This window comes from Arabidopsis thaliana, chromosome 5, assembly GCF_000001735.4.
Source record: "Arabidopsis thaliana chromosome 5, partial sequence".
NCBI classification, from domain to species: Eukaryota; Viridiplantae; Streptophyta; class Magnoliopsida; order Brassicales; family Brassicaceae; genus Arabidopsis; species Arabidopsis thaliana.
The window spans coordinates 8,973,195-8,983,199 of NC_003076.8; the positions used below are offsets into that span (position 1 = coordinate 8,973,195).

The 10,005-nt window shown below is 38.1% G+C and overlaps 3 protein-coding genes across 6 annotated transcripts; all 3 read right to left on the reverse strand.

Annotated features, from left to right (window-relative positions):
- Window positions 1-52: 52 nt before the first annotated feature.
- On the reverse strand, window positions 53-3,719 carry EIF3B-2 (eukaryotic translation initiation factor 3B-2). Its single transcript, NM_122479.4, has 11 exons — window positions 3,452-3,719; window positions 3,100-3,337; window positions 2,810-2,956; window positions 2,398-2,526; window positions 2,184-2,312; window positions 2,012-2,095; window positions 1,800-1,924; window positions 1,497-1,695; window positions 857-1,389; window positions 653-761; window positions 53-564 (listed from the first exon to the last, which is right to left on the reverse strand). The coding sequence occupies exons 1-11, from the start codon at window positions 3,562-3,564 to the stop codon at window positions 226-228; spliced, it is 2,145 nt and encodes a 714-aa protein (NP_568477.1). The 5' UTR covers window positions 3,565-3,719; the 3' UTR covers window positions 53-225.
- A 143-nt stretch (window positions 3,720-3,862) lies between these two features.
- Window positions 3,863-6,102, reverse strand: AT5G25790 (Tesmin/TSO1-like CXC domain-containing protein). Of its 3 annotated transcripts, none has more exons than NM_122480.3 (8): window positions 5,779-6,102; window positions 5,586-5,696; window positions 5,335-5,512; window positions 4,922-5,263; window positions 4,740-4,828; window positions 4,566-4,660; window positions 4,151-4,471; window positions 3,864-4,073 (listed from the first exon to the last, which is right to left on the reverse strand). In NM_122480.3, exons 1-8 carry the CDS (start codon window positions 5,985-5,987, stop codon window positions 4,039-4,041), a joined length of 1,380 nt encoding a protein of 459 aa, NP_197951.2. In that variant the 5' UTR covers window positions 5,988-6,102; the 3' UTR covers window positions 3,864-4,038. The 3 variants fall into 3 exon arrangements, with proteins under 3 accessions (NP_001332765.1, NP_197951.2, NP_001332764.1); NM_001343949.1 differs by having other exon boundaries at window positions 3,906-4,073; window positions 4,922-5,251; window positions 5,779-6,065; NM_001343948.1 differs by having other exon boundaries at window positions 3,863-4,471; window positions 5,779-6,095.
- Window positions 6,103-6,376: 274 nt separating this feature from the next.
- Window positions 6,377-9,697, reverse strand: AT5G25800 (Polynucleotidyl transferase, ribonuclease H-like superfamily protein). 2 transcript variants are annotated; one of them, NM_122481.3, is made up of 14 exons: window positions 9,420-9,697; window positions 9,284-9,334; window positions 9,116-9,181; window positions 8,894-9,027; window positions 8,685-8,794; window positions 8,460-8,582; window positions 8,286-8,356; window positions 8,088-8,147; window positions 7,959-8,014; window positions 7,809-7,869; window positions 7,438-7,705; window positions 7,161-7,342; window positions 6,789-7,075; window positions 6,377-6,690 (listed from the first exon to the last, which is right to left on the reverse strand). In NM_122481.3, exons 1-14 carry the CDS (start codon window positions 9,528-9,530, stop codon window positions 6,567-6,569), a joined length of 1,704 nt encoding a protein of 567 aa, NP_197952.2. In that variant the 5' UTR covers window positions 9,531-9,697; the 3' UTR covers window positions 6,377-6,566. The 2 variants fall into 2 exon arrangements, with proteins under 2 accessions (NP_197952.2, NP_001331646.1); NM_001343950.1 differs by having other exon boundaries at window positions 6,405-6,690; window positions 8,888-9,027; window positions 9,420-9,679.
- Window positions 9,698-10,005: the final 308 nt, after the last annotated feature.

The window sequence follows — 10,005 nt, forward strand, 5'->3', positions numbered from 1 at the left end:
TTAAAGTTCCTTTGGATTTCTTTATATTGGAAGATTTGTGTGTGGAATGAGTTTTGATCGCAAGATTTGTCTAGTATTAAGAATCTTAACCCTTCAAGTGTAATTACGAAAACTTAAATAATGAAAACAATATCCAAAGGAAACAAAATTTCTCTTCGAAGTGTGGAGAACGCGATATCTAAGAGATCGAAGACTAAGAGAGGGTAACAAAAGAGACCGAGAAACTTACATCAACTCTTGAACAATTTCCTCAGTAACATCAATAAGATCCTCAAACTCAACTTCTTTGGCTTCATACTCATCTTCTTCCACATCACTAACTTCACCATCCCGAAGATTTTGCCTCACGAGTTTCTCCTCTTCATGCAGAGACTTCCACTGCATCACCCATTTCTGCCACTCTTCATTCAATGCCCTCCTCTTCTCTCTGTCTTGTTCACTCAATAGCAACGACACGTCCTGATCCTCTGCCTCATACCTCTTGCTGTAATTCCTCAGGTTCTTTGCTATCTCTTCTTCCTTCTCCGCAGTCAAGAATGATGCCGGTCTTGGACGCCAAGCCAACTGTGTAACCAACCATACACAAATATTTTATTAGACATCTGAAAATGGATGATGCTAGTTTGAGACCGAGTTTTTTATTGTTACATACCTGGAAGAAATGATCCTTCAGTATCCGGTAAACCATATTCCCATTGAAAGACCATATGGTGAACCCATTCTCCATCTCGTGGACTGTTGTCACTGAGGTTGCAACGTACCTTTGAAAATAAAAAAAAAGTGCAAACAACATCAGCAATTGGTGAAACAAAGAGAAACCAACCAATGGACTGGTTTGGTTTTAAGACATTAGTACCTTCCAGTTGGGTCCCATTCGATATCTGTGGCCATGAAGTGTTCAGCTGTGGCCATTGTCTCGAGCTCATCCACGTTGAAAAATTCAAGCTGGCCATTGAAACCTTTTAACCCAGCAAGAATGATGTACTTGCCTGTGGGCGACCAGAAGAGGGCATTGGCTTGTTTGGCCTTCAAAGTTGCGAGCTTTGAAACTCTTCCAGTGTTTTGTGCAGTCTTCATCGAGTAGAAACTAACATCCGGTCTTGGCTGGTCACCATGAATCACAGCAAACCTGTGACCCTTGGGCTCCCACGCGAAAGCAATGATCTTATCGTTCTTGTTATCCAGCTCAAGAACCTCGATTGGAATATCCCTTTCTTTGATACGGAAAAGCTCAAATCCAGAGTATGTACTCTTCTTAGTTTTTGTGTATCGATCAACCTTAACAGCAAGATACTCTCCACTACTCTGCCAGTACATCTTGCAGTCGCTCACACTGAAGAGATTCTTCTGCCTCAGCTCTACCTTACTCGGGATTTGGACTAGAGCAACCTGAAGAATGGGATATCAACATGTAAATACAAAACAACTGGCAGAGAAACGGAAGATTATTGAGGTATCAGGGCTTTTCATTTACATAAGAAATAAAAGAAACATACCTTGGCTGGTTGGTTTCCACCACCTTGTTCAGGAACAAACAATGAAAGGATTGAATCAGTGGGAGACCAGCAAATATCCACAACATTATCAACCTTCATGGATTTCTTGTCTATTAGGCTGAAAGTCTCAGTCTCATAGACAGAGATAGTGTTTTTGCTCAGCTTGGCAAAGTATTTATCATCTTTTCCGCCAGCCCATCTGAAAAAAGTTGGCAAGATATCAACAAATTTGCATAATAGTGGAATAGAGGAGAGAAATTGACTATTATTTTTAGTACATTGACATGCGGTTGAAGAAATTACCTGAAAACAGGCCAAGAGGCACCAGCAACACCACCAGGTCCTCCAATTGAAAACTCATCAGCACTACCCTTGAAATCTCTCATCATCCTCCCGGTTCTCACATCAAAGACCTTAATCTCTACTTTCTGAAATTTTGACAAATATCAGAATTCTTTGCATAGAAATGTTATACGAATAAAAGTTGGAAAGAACAGAGGCAAAGATGAACTCACACTTGCATCTCTCGGATTGCTTGGTTCTTGGCTATGGTAAGTTACAAGATATTTCTCACCAGGCGAGAAATCAACTAGTTTGACCTAAAACGGAATCAACAAAAGAAGTCAATTTTCAGACCAACACAGGAAAAACGGAAGTACTATGTAGCAATTGAAAGGAATTTCAAACCATTGAATGCTGATAACGCATGAGACGCGTAAATGTATCAGCACCACCCCAAACAGCTGCCCCCTGCTTGTGAAGTGTCACAAGGTATGTACCTATTGGAGACCACTGCACATAACTCTCTGTCCAATACTGCATAGGAAGACAACATCATTAATTCAGATGATGGTAACATAAACATATAACATTGCTCTAAACTGACACAGATGTAACTTACAGAACGCTTATGAACAGGTTCAGGCTTCTTCTGCCTAGCATCATTCCAGTAAACTTCAGTATCATGGCCAAAACGAATGACTAGCTGGTCCCGGGCTTTGTCATCAGTAAGCCACTTCTGCAAATTTTCCTGAAAAACAAACACCATATAAGTATCAAGACCAAGCACCTCAAAAGGCTGCATTGAATAAAAAAGAATAAACATTTAACAAGACTGATGAAATTATTATTTATTGGTTACTATACATCAAATACGTAAACAGATCCTAACACTAATTCAGCTGGTAAACACATAAATCACTGAAATCATTCAGAGAACAACCAATATCAAGAAGTACACAGGCGCAGTGGAACTTATTCAAAAACATATAATGGTGTCGCTGAAAGAGTAATATGAAGAAAACTAAACTTACCCCAGGGACATAGGGCCTTTCTTGAGGAGGCTCCCACTCCTCCTTCACATTCATCAACCTATCGAAATCATCGAACATATTAACAGCAAATATGTGAGACTTGTCCAACTTGTAGCCATGAGACTTTTCCTTAGCGTTTTGTGCTTCCTAAAAACAGCACAGACATTGAGACAAACTCTTAGAAAATACACTTACCATTGAAAACAATCTAGTTCTGTGCCTACACAATTGCTTAAGCAAAACTAACTAAACAGAGAGATTAAGCTTTAAGCTGCGAGTAGATAAACAACCTGAGGAGTGTTGAACTCAATAAAACAGTAGCCCAATGTCATCTTAGTATCGGGATCAACGGGCATCAACAGTCCATTTTCCTTAATCACACCTAACTGGTTGTAAATTTTCTTAACAACACCTTCTAGTTTCTCAAACTTCTCCTTGGGAACAACAGGGAGGTGATCGACAACGATAATGTTACCGAATCCAGTGTCGAATTCTGACTGGTCATCTTGGTAAACACTTTCATCATCACTACCCAATCACCACAGAAACAAATCAACGCAATCAGTTCAAAATACTAAGCGATTTCTCAGATTTGAAACGAAGATTCTAATAGAAGCAGAGATGTAATGGAAAAAATCTCACCTTTCGATCCCAAAGTCGTTTCCAGGAGGAAGTTGGATTGAATCGAGATTAACATCTGACCAATTAATCCCTAACTGAGCTGTTAGGACATCAATATCAACAACCGCCGCCATGATTTCGAATCTTAGAACGAAGTTTCTCTCAATCGATATCGAGGAAGAAGAAGCTTTGAGGATAGAGAGAGAGAGAGAGTGTGTGCCTAGGGTTTTGAGTTTTGTTTGCAGTGTTAAGTCTTAAACCGTTGATTGATGAAGAAGACAGAATATTTTTCTCGGACGGGTCGGGTCGGGTCATGTAATTTGATTGGACCTTTATTATTCCAAAGCCCATTATCAACTAAACAACGATGCAAAGCCCATTATCTTCGATTCTCTGTTTTGCGATATAGTAGTGACAATTTTCACTCATAAACTTCAAACCATTTTTAAATTTTAATTATGTCTAATCTTCCTAATTATTTTTTTAAAATGTGACATGGATCATATGTTAAAAATGAGTATGATCCTAAAAAAAAAATCAAAAAAATTCCCTAAGCAATGTCCCTAATTTGAGTCTCGATGGCTTTGTTCTTCATCTTCTGGTTTCTTTCAACTTGGATTTGTGTTGCTTTTGATATTTTTACCTGCTTAAAATAATGTCTTAAATTAGCACAATCCTCTACTTGTAAATATCTGAACAAGGATACGATATCAAGGTTACCATTTATCCTCGCACGGTTTGAGAGCTGAATGAGATAGTCCCTGAAGATTGACAATATCTGTCTTTCTTGCTCTAAGTAAATCCCCGAGCTTGTGTCTGTGTCTTCTTTCTCTTGGCTTGTTTTCACTCGGGCCGATGTCTCTTTCTCTGACCCGATCTCATGTTCTTCGTCACACATCAATGCACGTGTTGCGGGAGATATAGGCTTCTCGTCCATTCTATTAGCATCAAGGACACAATCTGGTGAGTCATTGATCTCATTAGCAACTCTTTGGGCTCCATCAAGTGAAGAAGGGCCTTTGTCGTTCTTCCTCCCTTTGTCTGTTTCACCATAACAAACATTCTCTTATCAAAGACCTTATTATATGAGGAACGTTAACCTATCATCTTGTACATCTAACGGCATGATATGTACCTGACAATTTATTTGCTACATCAACCGAGTTTGAGACCAAAAGTGAACATAGCTCTCTGACATGATGTGGTTGGAATGTATTTGACCAAGAAGACCTATAGAAGCCATTAGTCAGGTATCACGGTAGTTTCAAATAGGCAATATCATAGAGAAGATGAGTTTGATATTTCCAACCTGTAAGCACTTGTGGTAGATCCGGACACGGCCTTGTTGTTAGGGAGTGAAAATAGAGAATTTTCACCATTTCTTCTAACGTGGTTTGCCTAATTGGAAATAGAAAAACACAAAGAATTATGCTTTCAATGCAAAAACTGAAGCTAAAGACCATGAGATCAACACAGAATTGTACTATTTACCCTCTGGTATTGGACACCGTATGATGAAACTACAGAATCTGAAATGTCCTTGCTCTTTCTCTTTCTTGATTCAGGAGGGTACAGATAAGCAGACATGTCGATGGCACGGTTAACAGCCGCATTGGTCATCTGTTGTATGTAGGTATCCGAGACCTGAGATCCATGAAGAAGAGCTTTTCTTTCTTCGCTTCCTTCAAAGTTCTTGCAGTCTTGACATCTACAATTCTCCGAACATAGAATATTCGCCTGGTAACACTCACAGTACTTCTTGAGACATCCTGATTTCCTGCAGTGGCATCCTTTGCTGTGCTTTCCAATAAGCAACACTTGCTGCACATTCTCCTACAAGTTATAAAACTACCATCAAGCCCTAAAGTTACATCTTTTTTTTTTCAAGTAACAAGATCACAAACCTGCAAATCTTTCATTCCATGAGGACTACCAGCAATCTTGGGCTTAAACGCATCAGGGTTACGCTCTAAGATCCCCGAGATAGCTACTTGTCTCGAAGACTCATTCTCCAATTTGTTGTGACAATTCACACAGTTACAACCATTACAATAAGATCCAGAAGCAAAGCATTCACAATACCTATATAGATCAACAAGACTCTGTATAAACAAAAATATGTTTTTAAACTCTATTAACAAAAATAGATACTTACAGTTTCAAACACTTTGAGTTTTTGCAATTGCAATGTTTTTGTTGTTTATTTGGAGTATTCTCTTTCGATTCAACTTCATTATGTCTTCGTGAGGTCGATGGATCTTGATTGCTACATAATCAAACAATCAAAAATGCTAATTCCTTAAGATTGAAATAGATTTGATGGAACAGAGAAATTAACCAATTTTTACCTCACTCGATTCTTCTGAACTTGGTTGTGACCAAATTGGTGAAGCGGTGGTTTCTGAGGCGGTGTGACTTCCGTTTCTGATTGTTGAGAAGATTTCACCGGAGAACACGGCGGAGGTTCTAGCGACTTTTGAAACGAATCCATCTTCTCCGCAGGGATGGAGATATCTGATTGACGCGGGAGGAGATTCTGATTACTCAAATCTTCCATAGTGAAGAACTATATAAGGAGCAGAGATTGTTTTATGCTTTAAGCTTGAATAGCTCTCTCTTCTTCTTCTTCTTCTTTTGCTTCGTCGTCGTCTCTTTGAGATCTTTTTGAAAAATCAAAAAATTGAATTTTGATGAGAGTTTGATCAACAAAATCTAACGGTTGAGATGAAAAGGGGTTAATCGACGGTTTAGATCGTTTGATTAAGATCGATCTAGGTTTTTAGAGGATACGAGCGGAATTTGGCGCTAAAGGAGAGAGACTCCGAGTGTTTTACACGTGCGGTGGTATTGTTTTTTTTTTTCCTTGGTTTATGATAACCGACCGGTTAAGGTTTTTCCGAATTTAAATTTTATATTTGTTTTGGATTTATTTTCTGTAAATTCATGCTGGAATTGGCCGTTTTTTTTACCTTTTTATTACTGTAAACAAACTTGAAATGTCAACTCTTTTTACTATATGAAAATCGCCATTAATAGATGCTACAAACCAATATTACCAAAAAATACAATACTGAATTGTGAGTTTCTTGTTGCTCATATGGTATACAAGGGAAAAAATTTGGCTTTCTGTTTAAGTTTATTGCTTGATACCTACAAAACAGAGAGCTACTTCGGCTTGTGCTTGAAGCTCTTCAAGAACCTTGACAAGTTTCTCACGGTCAAACCCGATTTCATCCTCATCTTTAAGCATTTTCCGCACTCTTCATATTGCAAGAAAGTAAGAAAATCCAATCAGATTCCAAATCCAGAAGAGATTTGAATGTCTAAACACTTACGATTTGGATAGAGTGCTACAAACCTGTGTACAATGGATGTGTCTCCGTGTCCGGTGCAAACTATAAACATCGCATTTGTAGGTAATGCAGCATAAAGGGATTGGACTCTTTCATTCATTTTCTTTAAGATTTCCTTTGTTTCAGGTGAGACATTGCTTTTCTTAAGGCCGGACTTTTTGTTACATGTAAGCAATGAGATCATCTCGGCTAGTCTGGAGTTTAGTTTCTGTGGATCATCCGCTCTGCTCTGGAAATGTGCATTCAATTCTGAGAACTGTGTCCAAACGAATTGAGACCGCTTGTTCTTTACCTAGAAGCGTACACACACATACATTTTACTTTTATGTAGCTGGCGAGAAATACAGAGGCATAAAAATGGATTCAGAAGTTTTTACCTCCTTCACGGCCTTTGAAAGTGCTTCGTCGTCAGACGAAACTGGAATTGCATTTGATGACTCAGAAGCATATCGCTTCACGATGTTGATATTGTCAATTATAGAAGTCGTTTTCCCGCTCTCATTTAAAACGGCGAGGAGCTTTTTTCTTATCACTTCCGGTGGTGAACCAAAATCAGGTCCTAGAGGAAGCCAGAAAAGAAAATCACTTAAAAAAGGATACATAGAAAATAAAAACAAGAGTTAAATAGCGAGGTTAAGGATAGAAAGTTCTTGCCATGTTTTATCTTCAATAGTGCCAAATCCATGGCTGCTTTTGCATCCTCTGCGCTGTCATGTCCGGATTCAGACTCCTGTATCTCTCTAGCAAGAAACTTTTTTGCTAGAATTCGAAGTTTAGTTTTATAAGATCTTCCATGTGGATGCTTGTATAGTACTGCAGTGTCAATCACCAGATTATGAGAGATCTTCAAAGACAACAAGTCATTTTCCAAGGAGTGTCCGACTAATATGGTCTCTTTGAAAACCAGCTTTAAGAACTCTTCCTGAACATAGCAAACGACTCTAATTATACTAGACCATTACGAGTCTTCATTTCAAACATCCTAATCAGTATCTAATAAGACGTTATAAAGGAAATAGTGAAACCTGAATATCTTTAAGTGTTGTTGTAACTCCCTCCATCATCACAGCTGTTATTCCACTATATCTGCAAACCGATACCAATACTGTGTTTTTTAGGCATATACCTTTTAAGAGGTACTAGAAACAGAATAAAAAATTATTAGCATGGCTTACCTTGTGTTGTAATCAGTAATAGGATTTGTTGGCATGACTAATTTATCTAATAGAACCTGCACAACCATGAAAAATTGGTAAGATAAATGACGAAATCAAACATACTTAAAGAAGTAAGAAAGAAGATACCTGTCCTTGGATATCCACCAGCGTCACTCTCGTCAACTCCAAACCCTCCTTTGTAATACACTAAGGGTGAAAAAAAAGGAAAGAAGTAAAACTCTATAAAATATTTGGCTGTTGCTTTATACATAATTGTTATAAGATATATTAAATGATTATATCACAAAGCATCATCATGAAAGGCTAGAAAACATAGTTGTTTACCATCTCGCAATCAAGAGCCACGATTTCGGGGGGACATGATCCTGATGGTGCAGGAAGTGTAGGTGTCAACTCTGCATAACCAAAGGAAACTTATCAAAGGATGTTACACAAATGTAAAAAGTTAACAGCACAATCAGGATTAAGCTGTTAATCTTAAATGAATGGAGCTCGTACCGAGTTTTTCAAAAGTGTAACCATTTTGTTCCATTTCCTTTTGACTTAGAGTGTAGTAACTAACAGGGAATGGTATATCTTTCGTGAGCTCAACGAACGATTTCCCCATCAGATTGCATGCTTCTACAAGCGAAAGATATCATCTAGTTAATGGCTTAAATTGAGAGAAGATTTATAAAACCTGACACTGAAACCTCGGAAGAATCATCGGGTGAAATCTACTACCTGGGCTAGATACAAGGGGAGGTGGTTCCACTGAACTAGTAACAGTTTTCTTTTTTCTACCCTTGCAAGTAAGGATTGTATCGATTGTCCTCATCTCATCAACTACACAGCTAACATAAGAATAAAATCAAAAGATAGTTTTTACCAACAATCAACCAAATAATTGTATTCAGCTACAAGTAAAGAGAAGCACCAAAACTTACACCAACCTCAAAGCTAAAAGCGCCATAGGATTGCCACAACATGATTTCAAACTAGACAGAGTTTTAGAATGTGATAAGTATAAAGCTGCATCCAATCCAGGAAGGTAGAGCAGTACAACCTTTGGAATGAGAGGCTTGTTCTACAAAAACCATACCCTTAAAATGTCACTTAAACTTGGTAATAACAAAGAAAACGTAAAGACACAACACAATCAATCTTGTTCATACCTTAATAAATACCCATGAAGGCATAAAACCTTCTGCAAGAACCCATGTCACAAGTCCTTGAACATCCTAATCAAACCCATAAATGCAAAATCTTACATTTATCATTCATAAACTTCCAAAACAGAAAAAGTTATTAGAAAAAAGTCTCATTTGCATTACAAAACCTACTTGTAAGTTCAATGTTGTTTCAGGGCTTTTGAAATCGAGTTCTGCTTTCGCCTACCAATAATAAGAAGAATAAGACTCAATTCACATATCACAATATTGAGCACTAATCAATCAAATCGTAAAGAAGGTGTTTTACTTCGGGTCCATATATATCGAAGAAACTGTTTCCGGTATTGCTCTTATCAGTACCGTCGTCACAATCTTCCGCGGCGGTTTCGGCGCCGCGCTTCCGCTTCGAAGAAGACATTCTTCAGACGGCGGAAAGATTAGTCGAAAGAGAGTGAGATGGAAAAAGCTTCCGCCGCCGAATATAGCCGTCGCGTAACACCGTCGGACAAATTGAGGGTTTTAACTTTTAAGTTTATGATTTGAGAAAAAAGTACAGACGACCAATTCAGTTTTGGTCTAATTCGGTATAATAAAAATTAAATCGAGGATTAAACAATCCGAACCGGATTCTAACCGGTTAGAAGGAGACGACAAGGGTTTAAACCCACTTCGCATATTAACGGGCTTGTATTTTTACAACAAAACAAAAACAGTGGATTTCGAGACTTACCGTGGAAACTTTTGACATCATTCTATTAGTAGGGACATTTTCATTTTCATTTCAAAGTGAAAAATGTTAAGAAGAAAATTGTAACTTCACATTGCAAGCTTCATGGAATAGTCATAAGGAGAAAGAAAAAAATACGAGAAAACAGTTGTTGGCCCAATTTATA

What these genes read in the sequence shown, in the direction of transcription:
- EIF3B-2 (NM_122479.4), bottom strand. Translation starts at nt 3,564, where the DNA reads ATGGCGGCGGTTGTTGATATTGATGTCCTAACAGCTCAGTTAGGGATT. An exon ending in TGCGTTATCAGCATTCAATG is followed by an intron (nt 2,096 to 2,183) that starts GTTTGAAATTCC and finishes ATTCCGTTTTAG; the next exon opens with GTCAAACTAGTTGATTTCTC. An exon ending in TGAAGGATCATTTCTTCCAG is followed by an intron (nt 565 to 652) that starts GTATGTAACAAT and finishes TTGGTTACACAG; the next exon opens with TTGGCTTGGCGTCCAAGACC.
- AT5G25790 (NM_001343948.1), bottom strand. Translation starts at nt 5,987, where the DNA reads ATGGAAGATTTGAGTAATCAGAATCTCCTCCCGCGTCAATCAGATATC. An exon ending in ACGGTGTCCAATACCAGAGG is followed by an intron (nt 4,829 to 4,921) that starts GTAAATAGTACA and finishes ATTTCCAATTAG; the next exon opens with GCAAACCACGTTAGAAGAAA. An exon ending in TCTACCACAAGTGCTTACAG is followed by an intron (nt 4,661 to 4,739) that starts GTTGGAAATATC and finishes TGGCTTCTATAG; the next exon opens with GTCTTCTTGGTCAAATACAT.
- AT5G25800 (NM_001343950.1), bottom strand. Translation starts at nt 9,530, where the DNA reads ATGTCTTCTTCGAAGCGGAAGCGCGGCGCCGAAACCGCCGCGGAAGAT. An exon ending in CTTTTAGCTTTGAGGTTGGT is followed by an intron (nt 8,795 to 8,887) that starts GTAAGTTTTGGT and finishes TTCTTATGTTAG; the next exon opens with CTGTGTAGTTGATGAGATGA. An exon ending in GACACATCCATTGTACACAG is followed by an intron (nt 6,691 to 6,788) that starts GTTTGTAGCACT and finishes TGCAATATGAAG; the next exon opens with AGTGCGGAAAATGCTTAAAG.